Source organism: Bubalus bubalis, chromosome 1 (assembly GCF_019923935.1).
Source record: "Bubalus bubalis isolate 160015118507 breed Murrah chromosome 1, NDDB_SH_1, whole genome shotgun sequence".
NCBI lineage: Eukaryota > Metazoa > Chordata > Mammalia > Artiodactyla > Bovidae > Bubalus > Bubalus bubalis.
Window position 1 is genome coordinate 197,331,330 of NC_059157.1, and position 19,163 is coordinate 197,350,492.

Below are 19,163 nucleotides of genomic sequence, written 5' to 3' on the forward strand. Positions count from 1 at the left end.
AGGCCTTGGCTGGAGTGGTCATCTGTGTCCTAAAGGGCTGGGACTTTGTCATACAAAGGTCTGTTTGAAGCTCTTATTGATAGTAAAAGTATTTGAATAAAATAACTGGGGAAATAGTAATTTATATTTAGAATCATGGACATCTTTTCTTGGTCTTGAACCTTCTTCTGTATCCCCAAGACCGACAATTTCAGTGCCTGCATCCACTGACCGCAGTGGGTAATGGTTGGTTGACTCCTTCCTGATGCCAATGAGAGTCTTGATAACATGTGTTTGGTTTATTCAGAGTCCCTGTGACCTTAGGTAACTCCCGTTTATTTCAGCTGGGCCCTGAGGCAAAGCCATTCGTTCTTGTCTGACACTTAATTCCAGTTTAATCAAATCGACAGTGAGAGTCATTTGGTGCTGCTGGCTGGGGCTTTGGAGGGTTTCTCTGATGGACGGCAGGATGAGGCTGGGGGGAAACCTGGCCAGGCTTGGCAGCTTCTGAAGTCCGAATGCCACCAGGAGCAGGCTGCAGACCCTGACTGAGAAGTGGGAAGAGGGAGGTGGTTGCTTCCATCCTCATCAGGATAACTCCTGGGGATCGGGGCTGCGGGGGTGTGCAGCCGGTCCCCACCCCCAAGGGCACACACTCTCACATGCCCAGCACAGCTGCACGTGTAATTCTGACAGGGTAACGTGGACTGTACCTTCCTTCCTGGTCGACCAAGCTCCCCCTGTGGATGGAGAAGACAGGTAAGCAGAGACTGCTTTGGAGGAAAAGTTCTGGAACCTGAGGGCTTGGCAAGGTCTGATGAGCCGGCATGCCCATGCGGCTAGGTGCCCTGGAGGCTCACAGCATCCCCACCATGTCACCGGGCCCCGCTGAGACCAACAGATGGGGTCCCACGCCCGCAGTCACCACGGAGCCCATCGTCACCCTCTAAGGCAGGATTAGTGCATGCTTCAAAATCTCAACCAGAAAATCCTCAGTGGCGTCCCCAGAAACCAGGCCGGCATTACCCAGGGGAGGTGGGGGTGAGGACAGAGGTGCTTCATACCTTCTCTCCCTTTGGTCCAGTCTTGCCAGGAAGCCCAGGCGGGCCCTACATGTTCAAGATAAGAAAAGAACAAAGCCCGCATCAGCCAGAGGCAGGATGGGTGCGGGGGGCCCTGGGTGCCCTGGCCCCTCAGTAGGCGGTTCTCGCTGCAGACTCAGGGGTCCTCGCACGGCAGGAAGGATCCTGCACCCCATCCAGGCCAGGCCCATCCGTCTCCCTGGGACCCCTCTTCTTGCTTTCTCTGGGCTGTTTTCAGCATCACTGTTACTGCAGTGCTCACATACCTTCTTTCTGTGACTTTCCTTTTCTCTCTGGAATTCTCGGATGGCCCAAACATCCTGAGTGCTTGGCGAAGGCAACTCAAGAGACTTAAGAAGGGCTATTTGCTGAACACAAGATGCTTTTCCACCTCTCACCTCTTTTCTGCTGCCCTTACCAAGTTTCCCTGCGGCTCTGATCAGACAGAAGTCAGGCTTTGCCCTCAGGAGTAGCTAACACAGAAATTCCCATGGCGGATCTCTGGGTACCAGGAAGAGCAAAAGCCTTCTGTTTTAAGATGCTAAGAGTGTGGGCAGGTGAAGAGTGCATTTTTGTCCCACTGCCCGCCCAGGGAGAGGGGCTGAGTCCAGCTCGGGGAGCCCCACGCCTGTTGCACTGAAGCTTGGCACACACTCGGCAGGATGCAGCTGCCCTTGGTGCACGTGCCTACGAAACCCTCAGGCCAGCTGTCTGCCAAGCTCCCCAGGACAGCAGAGAGGAAATCCACCAAAACCCCTAGGCCACTTCTTCATCCCCAAGATCTGAAGGAGAGCACGCCTTATGTGAAGCATGTCTGAAATAGGATTTCTGTGAAGTTTGTTCAAACGACCCACTCCAGCCAAGGGATTCCGATCCTCTCTGCACATCTGAAACCCCTGGGGGACCTTTTAAAATTCCCCAGGGACACAGGCATCCTAGGGGATTCTAATGGGCAGAAAAGTTGGGGAACCACCACTTTTGGTTTATTCTCCTTCTGTTTGGGTGGGGAGGGGAAGTTTCAGTTCCATTCTTTCTTCTTTTCCAAGCCTCAGTAATTTTTCTGTTTTCTTCACATGGGCTAGAACTATTTATCAGGCCATGATGCTGTCCCTAGCTCAGGGCTTCCCAAACTTTGACGAGAAGGTGATTCCCTCTGGGGAGTCTTGTTAAGATGCATGTTCTGATGAGAGGGGGTGGGGTGGGGGAGGGGAGGCTGAGATTCTGTGCTTCCAGCAAGTTCCCAGGTGCTAGCAGTTGTGGGTCTGAGGCTCCCCCTCTGTGTGGGTACAGGGTTGCCCTGTGTTCCTGGAGCGCAGAGGTGGCTGTGGGATCCCCGGAGCCAGCCACACAGCCTCCCAGGGACCCATGTGGGCTTCCACCAGGTCAGAGAGGCTCCTGTGGGGCTGGAGACCGCAGCCTCAGGGCAGCCGGGACCCCCTTCCCGTCCCGTGGGTTCTCTGCAGGTGCAGACCGCGGGAGCTGAGAAGATGGAAATCCCCCTGGGAGCTGAGCCTTGGGCACCCACCGTGCATCTCTGCAGGCTTCCCAGAGCCTCTGTGGCAGTTCTGGCCAACTGTGGGTCCCAAGTCCTGCTTCCTTCAGTGCGTTTAATAAACATTTACGGGGAAGCTCTACTTCCCAGCCAAGGGATTCCAAGCCTCTCTGCACATTACAAGCTCTTGGGGACGTTTTAAAATTCCCCAGGAACACGGGCCAGGACTACACCCCAGGTACTGGTGTGGGTGGGTGCCGGGAGCCAGTGTGAGGAACTCCGCCCATGGCAAAGGTCGTGAGGAAGGAGGCTCAGCATACGCAAAGGCGGGATTGAGCCTCAGGAGTCCCCCTGGAAATTCTCGAGCATCTACCCCCAAAACCAGAGTCTGCCTACTTTACTGCTTTGTGCTCTCACCTACACCTCTGACTTTACGAGGGGCTGTCCCCCACCACCATCTCTCTCTCTGAAAAAGAGTTAACTTACAGTTAATAAAGCTCCAGTTAATAAAGTTCCTGGGTGTGACAAGAGTGTTTTAGTTCACAAACTCCTTTGGAAGTTCTCTAGCCTGCCTGAACAGGTTCTTCCGGCCACATGTGATTGTTCAGAGCCTCCCAACCGTGAGAGGCATGAGATGTTCTAAACTTTCTAAATACAGATTCCTTTGAGCAGTTAGAAGATTATTAGTATAGTATAGTGGATTGATTAAAAATTATATTGGTGAAGGGTTTTCATTTATTGGACCAATGTTTGCTGCTAAGTTTCCATATCCCTTACCTACTGTGTCCCTGGGAGTGTACTGATTAATATAATTGGTGTATAGGAATGTAAGTAGTAGCTTTAATGTTTGTAACCTTGGACCCTTGAGTTAATTCTTTTCTTGTTATAGCCCACCACACCTTTGCTCTATAGGAATGCAACTTTATCTAATGCTTTCGGAGGGTGGCGCCTGACTTTAGAATAATCACCTTTAGAGAAAAATAAGTTTTCTGAAAAAAGGATCATAAAATGTTAACAGGCCTCCTGGCCAGAAGATGATGTAAATCACCTAAACTTTTGCATATGATAAGTTTGCAGGAAGAAAGCCTGGCTTACTGCTGACTCTACCCCTTCCCCCACTATCCTCTATGCACAACTTAAGGTATAAAAACTACTTTGGAAAATAAAGTGTGGGCCTTATTCACCGAAGCTTGGTCTCCCCATGTAGTCCTTTCTCTCACCTTCTGGCCGAATTCCCATCTGGAGCGTGGAGGCTCATCAAGCCTACTAATTTTGCCTGGGCTTCTAAGATCTGACCGGGGAGGCCTTAGTATCTCCTCTCCTTTGGGAGAACGGGAGGACACCTGCGGCCTACATAGGTGGCACAAATTCCTTGTCTTGGAATTTTATTGGTTTTCCATGTAAACCAAGTTATTCAGCCTCTTTTCTTCACTGAATTTCTTTGCTGAGCTATCCCTATTTAACCACTGTTTATATCTTTAATTCTATCATATCCTGATCACCGAAGCCATCTCCCCTTTGAATTCCCTGAATCCATGGGGGCAGGACCCCGGCAGGTGGGCACAAAGCAAGGTGGACAATGCCCCTGTTCGCAAGAGCTGGTCTGCAAGGAGCCAGACAGGAAATACTTTGGCTTTGCCTCTGATACAGCAATTCTGTCACAACTCCTCAATCTGCCCTTCAGCGAAAGGAGTCGCCAGAGAATGATAAACTTTAATTACAAAACATGCCAGACTGCATTCCTGGCCATAGCTTGCCAACCTCAGTCACAGAGCTTGTATTTTATGGAGGCAGGGAGACCCAAGAGTCCAGGAACAAGAATAAAACTGTGATGACATGAGAAAACTAAGCAGAGAAGGAAACCTGGCCCCTGGGTGGAGAGCGATGGGGCGGCTACTGCGACGGAGGGCGGAGGGGCATGTCTCGGGGGGGTGGGCGCCTGGGTTCTGAGGGACAGAGGAGCGGGCCACGGGGCAGTCAGAGGGAAGGGCGTTGCAAACAGCCGGAGCCACAGGCAAGGCCCGAAGGCTGCCAAAGACTTTGGGTGGATGAGGACCCAGGACACACACAGCAGCTGCACTGAGCGGGCCGGGGCGTCGTGGGAGACAATTTGCAGGAGATACGGGTCCCCACGTGGGGCTTTGCTCCCAGGGTGAGGAGTGTGTCTTGGTCTTCCTGTGATGGGAAGCCACAGGAGAGGTGACAGACTTCCTCTCTCCCGTCCCCATGCAAGCCCAGACCCCACGTCCTCCTCGACGGACCCACTCCGTCAGGCCGGCCAGAGGGCTCAGGTGTCTGTGAGACAGTCTCTGGAGGGGACCCTTTGTCTGTATAGAAAAAACCCTTCCACCAGCGATGGCCTGTTCCTCACTCTGACCTGAGCTCTGGTGGGGAGGGGCGGGCTGGCTGGGGCCCGTGTCTAGGGCTAAAGTGAGTTCAGAGCACCACGTTCCCTGTTGCCCCAGTTTTCTGCCCTGCATGCAGGCCCCTCTGGGTGGGGTTAACAGTTGCACTTCTCCTGAGCGTTTTTCTGATGACAACTATAAGAATAACCATCCCCATCCAGGCAGTAGCTCGCCTGGTCACCTCCCACATCTGGTCCTGCAGGGGAAGTTATATCCCCATTCTGCAGATGGGCACACTGAGGCTGGGAAGCAAAATCGGCCAAAGAAGAACCATGTGGCTCCTCCAGGACAGGAAAACAACCCCAGGGCACCCGAAGAGGGGCAACTCTTCCCCGGGGGTGGTGGGCAGGGGAGGGTTCCTGCCCTGAGAGAGGACCTCAGGGGAAGGGCCCGGGGTACACTGGCCTGGGGGCCCGGACCTCAGGGGAAGGGCCTGGCGGGGAACTGACCTGGGGGCCCGGAGGCCCAGATGAGCTGAGCGATCCCTGCGCACACGGGGACTGCGCCGTCTCCAGTTCCAGGACAAGATTCTTCATGTCTGGGGAGAGAAGCTTCAAGACAAGGTGACACAGGTTTTAGGTGTGACCAGGGACGCAGAAGAAGGGTCAGCCCCCAGACACAGACCTGTTCCACAGCCCAGCCCCGAGGCCGGCCATACCCTGACTCCCCAATGGGCGTCTCACGAAGACGATCTCTGACTCCCAGTCTCCTTCCTCTCATCTGCTCTGAGACCAGCCTGGCTTCAATGGGTTACAGAGGAAAAGGAACCACTCTGGACGGAGTTAGGAACTCGCTCGGGGGCCTTTACCCAGCATCCAGGACAGCACCATCCAATAGAAGTAAAATGAGTCCCTAATGTGACACTAATGTGTCGTCTTAAATGTCCTGGTAACCACATAAAAAGGGTAAAAGGGAATAAGTGAAATTAATTTTGATGAGGGTTTTATCTTACCTAGTATATCCCCAATATTATTTCAATGTAAAAAAAAATACTGAGATATTTTGCATCATTATAAAGGCATTCAGTGTGTGTTTTATACTCTGCACATCTCAGTTGGAACGGGCCACATAGGGCCAGAGGCTATTGTATTGGACAGTATGGGTCTAAGAGGCTCTGGAAAGATTCGAGCATCTAGAGCCCCTGGAATGCCTTCCCCTCAGCTTCCCCCATCCCGCTCTTTCCCTACCTTCCCCTCCCTTTTCCAGTTCCGTTCCCCCTCTCAGGACTGTTTCTTGTGTCACCTTGTGGATAACGGTGGATAAGAAGGAAATTTCACAAGCACTTAGAAGACAAATAAGAGGGGGAAACTCCACGTCTGACAGGAGCCCAGAAAGTTATCAGTTCACCTCAGTGTCTCTGAGCAGACAGGACCCTCACCCACTGTCTGCCTGCTGGCCAGCTGAACTGCCCAGCCCAGCTCCCGGTGAGGAAGCGTCTCCCTCCCTCCTGCTTGAGGTCTATTGGGGGGTGCAGAGAGCCAGTCCCTGAGGACAGCCCTGGGAGGAGCCCTCGCCCGGTGGAGGGGGCGTGGCTGGGCGGAGGGGTGGCCCGGACTGGACAGTCAGCGGTACTCACCGGGCCCCGGCCCCCTCGAAAGAAGGGTGGCGGGAACAGCGGGGGCGGTGGGGGCGTCAGCAGGCAGCATGCTCGGGGACCGCCGCGCCTCTTCTGATCCAGGCCGGGCAGGGCTGCTGGGAGGAAACCCCTGCTCGTTAGTGTGGGGGCTGCGTCAGGGCCTCTGGGTGCCCACTGTGCCCGGGGAGAGGGGGTCGTGTGCCACCCCGGACGGCCGCTCTCACTTGCAGCCTGCTGGGTGGGAGCACCACCCCTGCCTATCCCTGCCTGGGCCCTCCCCGCTTAGCAGGGTAAGCGAGTGGGCACTGTGGCCGCTGGGACCACCGGGAGGCCAGGCTCCTTCTCCAGATGCTGACGGTCACTTTGTAGACGGGACAGAGAACAGACGGTTCAAACAGACCCGCCAGGGGCCCCTTCTCTCAGCTGGGGAGAAGGCAGGCTCTGCTCACACCCTTGACACATGCCTGCAAGGAACCATTTCGTGGGGGAGGCAGTGACCCCGGGCCAAGATGTCAAGCATCCGTTTGACTCCAGACTTTACACAGACATTCGGGTCACCCGAGCTCACAGGAGAGCTACAGGTTAATGTCTTCAGACACAGGAGTGAGATGAGGAGGGGGCCTTGGATCCTTGCAGATTCACGGTCAGGCGTTCAGCGTTAGCACACATTCAGTGCTGAGGTGGTCCTGGCAGAAAGGACACAGATCCCCAGGGATTCCTGCAGCACCCGGGTAGAGATCCCAAACTCCCCAGCCTCCAGGAGTCCCTTCAGCTCCTGCCCAGTCTCTACCCTGCTCCCTGCCCACTGCCCTGGCTCCCAGCCTGGGGGAGTCCTTGAGGCTGCATTTGAGCTTCGAATGAACGTCAACTCTTGTGTCCTTCTTTGGCTCGACATTGCGTCTGTGACAGGCATCCTGATCGCTGCTTGCCGTTGTCACGCTGCTGAACAGAGTCCCCCTGTGGGACACGACCACAACCTTCTTGTCCATCCTGCTGCCTCTGAACACTGGGTCGACACGGCTACATGCCCGCCAGACCAGCTAAACTGAGAAGGCCAGAACGTAACATTTGTTGGTAAGGGCGTGGGACAAGCAGAATGCTCACTCATTGGCTGGTGGGAGAGAAAATGGCCTCAATTGGAAAACTCTCTGCATCGTCTCCTAAAGCCAAATGCAGCCACGTCCGATGGCTTGGCAACTCTCATGCCTATGTGTTCACCAATGGAAAAGTGGACGCATGTTCATCCAAACACACGCACTACTCGAACATTGCCCAGAGCTGTTGATTTTCCAGTGCCCAGTCCTGGTCTCATGATGGTACCTCCTCGTCCACCCCTTCTCCGAATCTCTGACCTCACAGAACATGGGTGGGTTGCCTTTCACACCCCTCTCTGCCCTGAAACCAGTTTTCAGACTTGTCTCCCGGGGACAGTGCTTGTCTTTTCTTTCCATCCTGTGATCCGAGGCCTGAGCCGACCTCAGGCAGGCAGCGGGTGCTTCCCAGAAAGCACGCAGTGTGGGCTGCCTGTATCAGCTCCAGCACCCTGGGAATCACTCTGCACACACCTACACCCTTGAACCTCTTGGTTCCACCCGTGCTCCTCGTGGAGGAGCAGCCCGCTGTCTGGACCAGTGGCCCTCAGCCCCCTCAGACACAAGGCCCCATTGGTAAGAAGTATCTTTAAAGACCTCTTTGTTATCCTAAAATAAAATTCAAAAATAAGACAACATACCTATGCCATTTAAAAATCAATGTAACGCTCTGAATGTAATATAAAAGAGAGCTTTCAGAAAAGTGATTTATGATATAAAATGCATGTTTTGATATGCATATTTTGTTGAGCACTAGCATGTCAGAAAACTTGATGACGTATTTAGATGCTCCTGCCTGCGTGTGAAACCATACTGAACACAAAGTCTACTAACATAAGGTGCGGTATCTGCAACGCAAATGCTTCAAGTGAGGTGCCCACTTGAAGCCCATTTCTCAAATGAGGAAAAATCATGCGTAAATCCCAACCAAATAAAGCACAGTCTCTACTCAGCAGTTATCTGAGAAAACTCAGTTTCATACTATAGCAGTTCAACAAATATTGATGTGAAAGAGCATTAGCTCCTAGGATGAGATAATTATAAAAGGTATGCATCTCCCATTTGACATTTCACAGTCATGTGGGACATGGGACACACATATGATGCTGTCCGCCTGCAGGAAACCTCTCAGCTCAGCTGTTGTGACCACTGAAAATGAAAATTTCTAACAAGGACCCATGAAACACTCTCTGATATAAATTGTACCAATGTTTTCTTTGGTCAGTCTCCCAAGGCAATAGAAATAAGAGCAAAAATAAACAAATGAGATTTAACCAAACTAATAAGCTTTGGCATAGCAAAGGAAACCATAAACAGAACAAAGACAACCTACAGAATGGGAGAAAATATTTGCAAATGATGCAACCAACAAGGGATTAATCTCCAAAATATACAAACAGCTCATACAACTCGATAACAAAAAACAAACAAGCCAATCAAACAATGGATGGAAGACCTAAACAGACATTTCTCCAAAGAAGACACCCAAATGGCCAATAGGCACATGAAAAGATGCTGAACATCACTAGTTGCTGCTGCTGCTAAGTCGCTTCAGTCGTGTCTGACTCTGTGCGACCCCATAGACGGCAGCCCACCAGGCTCCCCCGTCCCTGGGATTCTCCAGGCAAGAACACTGGAGTGGGCTGCCATTTAGTTGCTAGAGAAATGCAAATCAAAACTGCAGTGAGGTATCACTTCACACCGGTTGGAATGACCACCATAAAAAAGTATACAATAAATGCCGGAGTGGGTGTGGACAGAAGGGAAGACTACTAGCCTGTTAGTGGGGTAAATGAGTGCAGTCATGGAGAACAGTACGGAGGTTCCTTAAAAAAGTAAAAATAGAACGACTGTGTGACCTGGCAATCCTACTCTTGGGCATATATCCAGAGAAAACTCTGATTCAAAGAGATACATGTACCCCAGTGCTCATGGTGGCACCGTTTACGATAGCCAAGACATGGAAGTGACCTCAATGTCCATCGACTGAGGAGTGGATAAAGACAGAATTTGAACTCTGGTCCCAGAGTCCTTTCTGCTGATCTAGACTGACTGTGTGTGGAGATAAAGGTCATGTGGTATATTTATACAACGGAATATTACTCAGCCCTAAAAGAGAATGAAATAACGCCATTTGCAGCAACACAAATGGACCTAGAGAGTGTCATATTAAGTGAATTAAGTCACAGAAAGACAAATATCATATAATATTACTGATGAAGTGAAAGTGAGAATCGCTTGGTTGTGTTAGACTCTTTGCAACCCCATGGACTATACAGTCCATGGCATTCTCCAGGCCAGAATACTGGATGGGGTAGCCTTTCTCTTCTCCAGGGATATTCCCAACACAGGGATCAAACCCAGATCTCCCGCATTGCAGGCAGGTTCTTTACCAGCTTAGCCACAAGGGAAGCCCAATATTACTTATAATATTATATGTGGAATCTAAAAAATGAAACAAATGAACTTACTTATTAATACAAAACAGACTCACAGAGAAAACCAATTTATGGTTACCAAACAGGAGAGGGGGAGGGATAAATTAGGAGTCTAGAATTAGAAAAACTGTACAGAAAGGTCTTAATGACCCAGATAACCACGATGGTGTGGTCACTCACCTAGAGCCAGACATCCTGCAGTGTGAAGTCAAGTGGGCCTTAGGAAGCGTCACTACAAACAAAGCCAGTGGAGGTGATGGAATTCCAGTTGAGCTGTTTCAAATCCTAAAAGATGATGCTGTGAAAGTGCTACACTCCATATGCCAGCAAATTGGGAAAACTCAGCACTGGCCACAGGACTGGAAATGGCCAGTTTTCATTCTGATACCAAAGAAGGGCAATGACAAAGAATGCACAAACTACCACACAATTGTACTCATTTCACAGGCTAACAAGGCAATGCTCAAAATCCTTCAAGCTAGGCTTCAACAGCACGTGAACCAGGAACTTCCAGATGTACAAGATGGATTTAGAAAAGGCAGAGGAACCAGAGATCAAATTGCCAATATCCACTGGATCATAGGAAAAGCAAGAGAATTCCAGAAAAGCATCTATTTCTGCTTTATTGACTATTCCAAAGCCTTTGACTGTGTGGCTCACAATAAACTGTGGAAAATTCTTCAAGAGATAGGAATATCAGACCACCTTACCTACTTCCTGAGAAACCTGTATGCAGGTCAAGAAGCGATAGTTAGAACCAGACATGGAACAATGGACTAGTTCAAAACTGGGAAAGGAGTACGTCAAGGTTGTATATTGTCACCCTGATTATTTAACTTATATGCATAGTACATCATGCAAAATGCCAGGCTGGATGAAGCACAAGCTGGAATCAAGATTTATAGGAGAAATATCAATAACCTCAGATATGCAGATGATACCACGCTTATGGCAGAAAGTGAAGAGGATATAAAGAGTCTCTTGATGAAAGTGAAAAGAGAATGAAAAAGCTGGCTTAAGACTCGACATTCAAAAAGTCAAGATAATGGCATCCAGTCCCATCACTTCATGGCAAATAGATGGGTAAAAAATGGAAATAGTGACAGACTTTATTTTCTTGGGCTCCAAAATCACTACGGTGACTGCAGCCATGAAATTAAAAACGCTTGCTCCTTGGAAGAAAAGCTATGACAAACCTAAAGATCATATTTAAAAGCAGAAAGATTACTTTTCCAGCAAAGGTCTGTATAGTCAAAGCTCTGGTTTTTCCAGTAATCATGTATGGATGTGAGAGTTGGACTACAAAGACAGCTGAGCACTAAAGAAAGATACTTTTGAACTGTGGTGCTGGTGAAGACTCTTGAGAGTCCCTTGGACTGCAAGGAGATCCAACAAGTCCATCCTAAAGGAAATCAACCCTGAATATTCATTGGAAGGACTGATGCTGAAGCTGAAACTCCAATACTTTGGCTACCTGATGCAAAGAGCCAACTCATTGGAAAAGACCCTGATGCTGGGAAAGATTGAAGGCAGGAGGAGAAGAGGACAGAGGATGAGATGGTTGGATGACATGAAGATGTGAGTTTGAGCAAACTCCGGGAGATGGTGAAGGACAGGAAAGCCTGACACGCTGCTGTTCATGAGGTCACAAAGAGCAACTGAACAACAATCCTCAGAGCAACCCTGAGAGTTAAGTACTATTATTACTGTGATCCCATTTTACAGATCCATAAGCTGAGGCAAAGAGGTGAGGCAATTGCCCAAGGTCATACAACTAGTAAGTGACAGAGACAGGATTTGAACTCTGGTTTAAAGAGTCCTTCTTGCTGATCTGGACTGACAGGGTGTGGAAATAAAGGTCAGGAGCTAAGAAGGCCAGAGGCTCCTGGAACAACCACTTGATATATTATAGAAAGTGTCAATGCCTCCAACAAGTCACACCTGTTGCTGAACACAGCAGGCTCTACTACCTCATCTCGAGGAGTGAGGACACGCACCAGGGTACCCATGGGCATCTCGAAAGAGGGGGCGAGGAAGGATTTATTCTAGGAGTGGGGCTTTGCTACATGATGCTGGAGGGCCACCTTTGGGGAAGCCCAGTCTGACCTGGCTCTGGACGGACAACTGCAGCCTCTCCTTTGCCCCTGCCCGGCCTCGGTGGATGGCCAGGGCTGAGCTGTTGTTCGCGGGGCCTCTCCCAGCCAGGGGCACCTGTGGGCGGCTCAGGAAGGTGCACTGCTCATCACTCCTGTTTCCAGACCGTCCAGGCCCTGGGGGCCTCTGCAGCCCGCACCTTGCGTGGCCCCCACCAGTGGAAGACCCTGGCTCCGTCAGAGCCCCACCCCAGGCCTCCCTCCAGACTCTGGCGCTCCCCTGGCAAGCACACTGTGGCCGCTGCTCCTCCTGTTAAGGCTTCTGCAGGGCTGCCCCCAGCCCTACCCCTAGACCCGCTTCATGTTCAGCAGGTGAGGACCATCTATTTCTGCCTGCCCCCCGTCCTGCCCTCCCCCCGCCCCCCGCCCCGCCGACTCCAGCTCCCTGGAGAAGTTTGTTTTTAGCACCATCTAGTTTATTTCCAGCTCATTCCAGCTCAGAATATTTCCATCAGGTGGACGTGTTTGGGAACAGCTTCCCGCTACCCCCCCAACCCTGCCCTCCCAGTCACTAAGACAGGACTTCACACGTCTATTTTGGGGTCATCTGAGTGGCCTGCAGGTCTCTTTGGACCAGGCTGCCTCCATGGAATCATGTCTGAGCTCAGGTCCAGCCTGGAAAGCCCCAGAGGCTCTGTTGTAATGGAAAACATTGTGTGTGTGTGTGTGTGTGTGTGTGTGTGCAGCCTACAGAAACCTTGGTGCTCCACAAGGCTTAGCCCTGGGTGTGTGTGTGTATGTGTGTGTGTGTGTGTGTGTATGTGTGTGTGTGCATGGGGCCTACAGAAACCTTGGTGCTCCACAAGGTTTAGCCTTGTGTGTGTGTGTGTGTGTGTGTGTGTGCGCATGTGTGCATGGGGCTTGCAGAAACCTGGGTTCTCCACCAGGCTTAGCCCCAGGAAATGCCAACCTCCAGGGAATCTCGGGAGTGCCCGCCGTGACGTGCAGACACTGGAGTTCCACTGTGTGTGGCTCAGCTGTGCCACATCCTGGGTGGGGACAATCCTGGGTGTGACGCAGGCTTTTGCAAACGTGGGGGGGGGTGTTTCCCTTTGCTGTTGTTGATGCCATCTTTGCCCTTTGAACAAAACCTCCTTGAGTCTTGGAAAGTGATTCACTCAGACCTACACTTGGAAACTCAGGGACTTGGATCACAGTGTGAACCCAGGAACAAGGGGCCATGGGGCCCGGCGCGACTCCCCACTGCCACCCGAGACTCAGTTTCCCCAACTGCACCACACGGGATTTGGCCCAAACCCCCTCCAGAGTGCTTTTTCATCCATGGTGAACCTCAGCATCACCACCATCTGGGCCATCTGGGTCTCACTCACTAGACCAGCCCATCCTCAGGGCGCTAGAGACGGCTTCCTCTGTTTCTGCCTCCTTGTTTTGCATCAAGCGGCACGGGAAAGAAGTGACCAAACTTTCTACCTTTGCAGGTTGGGGAAATTGTAGGTGCAGCCACACGCTAGCTGCAGCTGCTGGCGCTCAGCCTGCTCCTCCCGCCCCTCTGCGGCTAACCCTAACACTCACAGGAGCCGAGGCGCAGAGAGCAGAAGGCACACGTTCACAGCATCCCTAGGGCTTCTGACCGTGAGTTGGAAGGCTCAGCGACAGCCCCGTTCTCAGCCCACCTGCCTGCTTTACCCTGATGCACAGATTCCAGACCAGACTGCACCCCCACAGTTTGGCTTCAACCTCACTCACACCACATGCACCTTGAGACACAAATTCTGACCCTAGGTCTTGAAGGCGTTTGCACTTCTCTGAAAGACCACGTTAAAGTCGTGGGGCGGCGGTGAGCCACAGGACCCGGCCTGGAGAGGGCTGGAGAACCTCTCTGCCACCCATGCCTGGGTGGTCCCGGACCACAGAGCACCACGCTGCTTCAGAGCCAAGGGGGCAGCTGCCAGCCTGCCACCCAGGGTCACTGAAGGGGCACACAAGCGTGGGAGCCAAGATCTCACGAACTCCAACGTCAAACCCCTTTACACGGCAATTCCAACACCAGCGGAGGACTTGGAGATTTAAAGGCTGCTGGAAGTTCCCCAGAACAGCTTGGCTTTCCAAGAGTCTTTTTTTGTTTTTCCAAAGCAACACACAATACACACACACACACACAAATCACACACACACACAACTCACCCAAACAGCAAGCCGAGTAACAGAGCAGTCCTGAAACTGTGAGCAGATGAGCAAGGCTGAGGGGTGGGCCGGTCATCGCGGGCTGGGCCCAGGCACACTGGCAGCGGGCACTCTCTGGAGGCCGGCTGAGAGTCATCACGCCCCCAGCGCTGCCAGCACCTGCCTTGCTGGGCATCTGGGGTGGGAGCTGGCCAATCCCTGCCTCTGCCCCGGAGGCCAGGGGTCTGGAGGCCAGTCCTGAGCTCCCAGGAACAGGAAGGGGGAGGCAGGGTTCTCGCCTCTCAGGAGGATGCCCTGGGCGGTGGGTGGGTGGGGGGCTTGGGAGAGGAAGAGCATCCTGGGGAGCACCAGGGGAGGAGGTGGAGTTGGGACCCCGGGATACTGACGCCCCTGCGGCAGAGAGGAAGCACAGGGTCAGCCGTTGAACAGGCCGCTCTTGATTCTGGCAAGGCAGACAGGGCCAGCCTCACTGTCACCCCCACCATGAGGGGCCGGGGTGGGGCAGTCTGCCCGCCTCCACTCCAGGGAAGGTCTTTGGTCTTTGTTGCTTCACCATATCTGTGCCAAAGTGCTGGCAACAGAGCTAATCTTAATTTAAAAATATGTATATATTTTGAAAGAGCTGACAGAGCAAACTTTTTCTAGATGAAGCTTTCCTGTAAAATGATTAAGTGATATATACCAGATACATGTGGAAACCTGACACTTGATAGGCAGCCAGTGCACAAACATGTGCACACACACACACGCGCACACACGATATTCTAGATCACAGAAGCAGTAAGCACGGTTGCTTAAATCAGCCTAGTGAAGACCATGAACTACAGCAGGAGTTGGCAAAGTCTGTCTGGAAAGGGCCGGAGAGGAAGTGTTTAGGCTCCATGGGCAGCCTCTGCTGCACCGCACCCCCGCCATCGTGCTTGAAAACAGCACAGACAACACGGGCAGCGGGCATGTGGCCACGCTGCGGTGAAATGTTATTTACAAAAGTAGGAGGCAAGCTGGACTTGGCTCCCAGGCTGTAGTTTGCCGACCACTGAGCTACACCCATCAGAAGAAAGGATACTTCTTGTGTCGTCCATTCAGTCATCGACTGTTTCATTCATTCAGGAACACACAGAGGGTGAGAGCCAAATGCCTGCCCGACACACCGACTGGACAAAGTCCCCGCCCTCAGTACATGTCGTGAGCCTTCGTGGAAAGAGTCAAGGCCCTGGAGCCAGGCAGGCCTGGGCTGGAGCCCTGCTTTTGCCTCTGTCTGAACTTAAGGAAGTTTTTATTCACTCTCTGAGAGCCTTAGCTTACTTCTCTGTTGAGAGGGTAGGGAGAAATGAACCTAGTTCATTTGTTGTGAGGATAAGAGCAAGGCTTGTGGAGTTCCTTTGGAATAGGGACTCTTTCGTCGATATTTTCAGATAACTATGAAAATATGAGGTGGAAAATTAAAAGTGACTGACATGGAGCTGGGTATCTAGAGGGATTTACAGGAGGAGGTGATGGATACCAGCTGGGTTAAGTGAGAAATCAAGGAAAGCTTCCTGGAAGAGGTGGCATTTGAGCTGAGCTTTGAAATTGGAGATCTGCTGGTAGCGTGATGGGAAGAGCTAGGGAGGAGAGGACTCTCTTTGTCTCTGGGGCATTTCCCTCTGTCGGCAGAAACATCAGGAAATTCTGGACAGAGGGCACGCAGTCCTGAACCCCGGCCTGTGGCAGACAGGTCATCTACGTCCCCTTTACCCAGATTTCCTGGAGCTGGGTTATGTTACTGCAGCTCTTCAGTTTTTCAAACCTCATTTCAAACACCCTCAGAGACAGAAGTTTTGCCAGTTTAAGCACCCGAAGCATTTTTTTTTACCATTCCACGTCAAACTTCTCCAAAGTTTTATACAAGGAAACCACTCAGCTATACAGTTTCATTATTGTCAAAACAAAGGTGACTGCCCAGAGGGTCGCGGAGGTCCTGTCCAGCCCTTCTGGTGTCCACGTCTCTGCTCTGGACCTAATGTCTCAGGCTTCCCGGGGTCTCTCTCTGTCTCTTTCCTGCCTCAGCCCCACTCCCTCCCTGTCTCCCAGTCTCTCACACTTTGTGTCACTCTCTCTGTCTCTCCAGGCACTAACAGTTGAACTTCCTTGAGTCAAATGGCCTGGAGGTGTGCTCACTACCTGACTGCCCCTCAGTCAGGCGTGCCATCCTGGGATGAGGGTCCTGGTCTCCAGCCCCGGTGTGACAGTAACGTGGGGCGTGGCTTTGGACAACTCCCTTCTGTGCTCGGGGTTGGTTTTCCCACGTGTAAAATGGAGTGAAACAGGAGGGAAGGGGGCAGAGCACACCCTTAAAAGAATGGCATAGCCTGAGGACACGACATTCCATTTGATTAGAACCAAATGGGTCGAGGATGGCAGAAGATTTGACTTCCAGCAGACCTTGAGCCTCCGTACACGCTCATAACATATCTGAAAGCTAAGTGACTCACCTAGAGGCACCAAGACATTTCTGAGGCCAACCACCAAAGACCAAAAAGTGAGGTGAGTGGTGGCCCAGTTCCTGGAAATCCTCACCCTTCCCTCGAAATAGGTGGAATAATCCTCCCACTCAGCAGCCTATGAAATTACCCAGCCCATGAAAACTGTGTCATATTCTGAGCCACTCTTTTTCTCTGAGTTGGCCCACGTCGTGGAGTGTGTTTCTGTCCAAATAGGTCTACTTCTTACCTATCACTTTGTCTCTCATTGAATTCTTTCTCTGATGAGAAAGAACCTGAGCTTCATTACGTGCTGAAACCAGGCATGCAATCTCAGCTGGAAAACAGTGTGGGTTCTGGCCAGGTTTGGGTCCTGGCCCATGGGTTTGACTACCAGTCTGTTCAATGGTTTCAGGAGCATTGGACCAGAGGTGCTCTAAGCCCGTTCCAGCCCCAGCTTCTCCCAGGGGAGGCAACTCCTGAGACACAAACGGCCCTCCATGAGGGCCCGCGGCCAGGGTGGAGGGCCACGTTCCACCCCTCTCCCCTGGAAAGCAGTTCTTACCTTCAAGGCAGCGGCCTGTGGCGCAGCCTTTCACCGGCCCAAGCACCAGCTCACCCAGCAGAGTTGCCTGCAAAATCTAATTCATAATAAAAGTTTCCAGGGACTTCCTGCAGCTGGTGTCAGCAGGTGTCATCTTCACAGTCTTTTGTCTTAATTTCAGCTCTGGGATTTATCAGCCGGGCCAGAAGACCCTTCTGGAATACTGCCGCCCCGGGCACCAGGCCAGTGCGCCTGTCCCCACTGTGGCATGCACAGGCCTGCTTCCTGGTGAGCCCACCAAATCGGGCTCTGCTTTGTGTCTCCCCATCCCCCACCCCGGCATGACTCCCACCCTTGCTGCCCAGAGAGACTGTGCAGCCTGGCTAACTCGGCGCCCTTCCCAAGGACCCAGGAGCCCAGAAGAGGCCGGAGGGCCTGGGTTCTCCCTTCTCACCACCTGACATGCTCACCTTGACCAAACTTTGGTCAGGCTCTGAACCAGGCCCCCACCCTTGGCTTCCTTGTCAGCCTGCTGAGTCCTGTTTTTGCAAGAATCCTCTAAGTCAGTTTTGAGAGACTCCCCACCCTTGACATTTTCTCACCCTTGACATCTGATCAAATTCCTCATTCCCCCCCCCCCCATACCCTTGATATCTCATCACGTGGCCGGCCTTTGGCAAGAGTCCTCTTAAGTGGCTTTAGCTGGATCCCCTACCCTTGGGATCTCTCGGTAATTTTTCACATACCAACCTCCCAACCTGCTCTTCGACTACAAATCATCACATTAAACAATTTCTGTTTAATTCGGAATTGAACCCACTCTCCTCTCTTGGGCTTTCCTGGTGGCTCAGATGGTAAAGACTGCCTGCAATACAGGAGACCTGGGTTTGATCCTTGGGTTGGAAAGATCCCCTGGGGAAGGGAATGGCAACCCACCCCAATATTCTTGGGATTCCCTGGGGGCTCAGCTGATAAAGAATCCACCTGCAATACAGAAGACGTGGGTTTGATCACTGGGTTGGAAAGATCCCCTGGAGAAGGGCATGGCAACCCACTCCAGTATTCTTGCCTGGAGAATCCCATGGACAGAGGAGCCTGGAGGGCCACAGTCCACGAGGTTGCAAAGAGTTGGACACGACTGAGTGGCTAACACATACTGTGTGCCAAGCCCTTGCTGTGCCACCACGATGGAGAGACAGACATGCCCACAGCCTGGCCTCTGGAGGGTGAAGGGCTTTCATCTCCTCTGCTAGCTCCAATGGTTGGGGCCGATTTCCTGGAACGCTGTGTTAAGAAGGACTCTGAGGAAAGAGGGCCTCCCTGAGATGGGAGGAGGGAGCAGCATCTCGGCTGATGCCGGCTGGGCCTCATTTAGCAAGCTCTCCTCACGGAACAGTGACAACACCAGAGTCAGCACGTCCCACTCTTTATGACACTGAGTCCCCAGGGAACAATCATCCCCAATTTACAAAGGAGGAGCCGGGTCACTTGGTCCAGCTAGAAGAGAAGGTGGTGGGGTAGGGGTGGGTCAGAGTTCAACAGGACTCTCATGCAGCCTTGGGAGAAGGTGGCCTCCTGGGGGTGGTCCTCAGCCCCTGGGGTGGCTCCCTGCCAGACCACCGTAACCCTCGCTGGCTGCTCTCTGCTCTCATGGTGCAGGTGGCTCCCCCTGCACCCTGACCTGGCCCTTCCCTGGGGGTGAGCTCTCAACCCCCAGCTGCTGACTTGACATTCCAGGACCTCCTCTGAGTTGGGGTGGAGAAGGCTGGTATTCCCCAGGAGGTGAGCTTCCCCTT

General features: G+C 52.1%; 1 protein-coding gene across 4 annotated transcripts in view; it reads right to left on the minus strand.

Moving 5' to 3' along the window:
• Positions 1 to 19,163, minus strand: part of COLQ (collagen like tail subunit of asymmetric acetylcholinesterase) — a 66,069-nt gene that overhangs the window by 27,404 nt on the left and 19,502 nt on the right. The window contains exons 1-5 of one of the 4 annotated variants that reach the window (XM_025294133.2): positions 14,362 to 14,505; positions 6,535 to 6,650; positions 5,408 to 5,509; positions 1,044 to 1,088; positions 693 to 719 (exon numbers count right to left, since the gene is read on the minus strand). In XM_025294133.2, the coding sequence (XP_025149918.2) occupies positions 693 to 719; positions 1,044 to 1,088; positions 5,408 to 5,509; positions 6,535 to 6,650; positions 14,362 to 14,497 (426 nt within the window). In that variant the 5' untranslated portion in view covers positions 14,498 to 14,505. Of the gene's footprint in view, positions 1 to 692; positions 720 to 1,043; positions 1,089 to 5,407; positions 5,510 to 6,534; positions 6,651 to 14,361; positions 14,506 to 19,163 lie in introns of those variants that run through there. The other 3 variants (XM_006061500.3, XM_006061498.4, XM_006061497.4) reach the window with 3 other exon arrangements.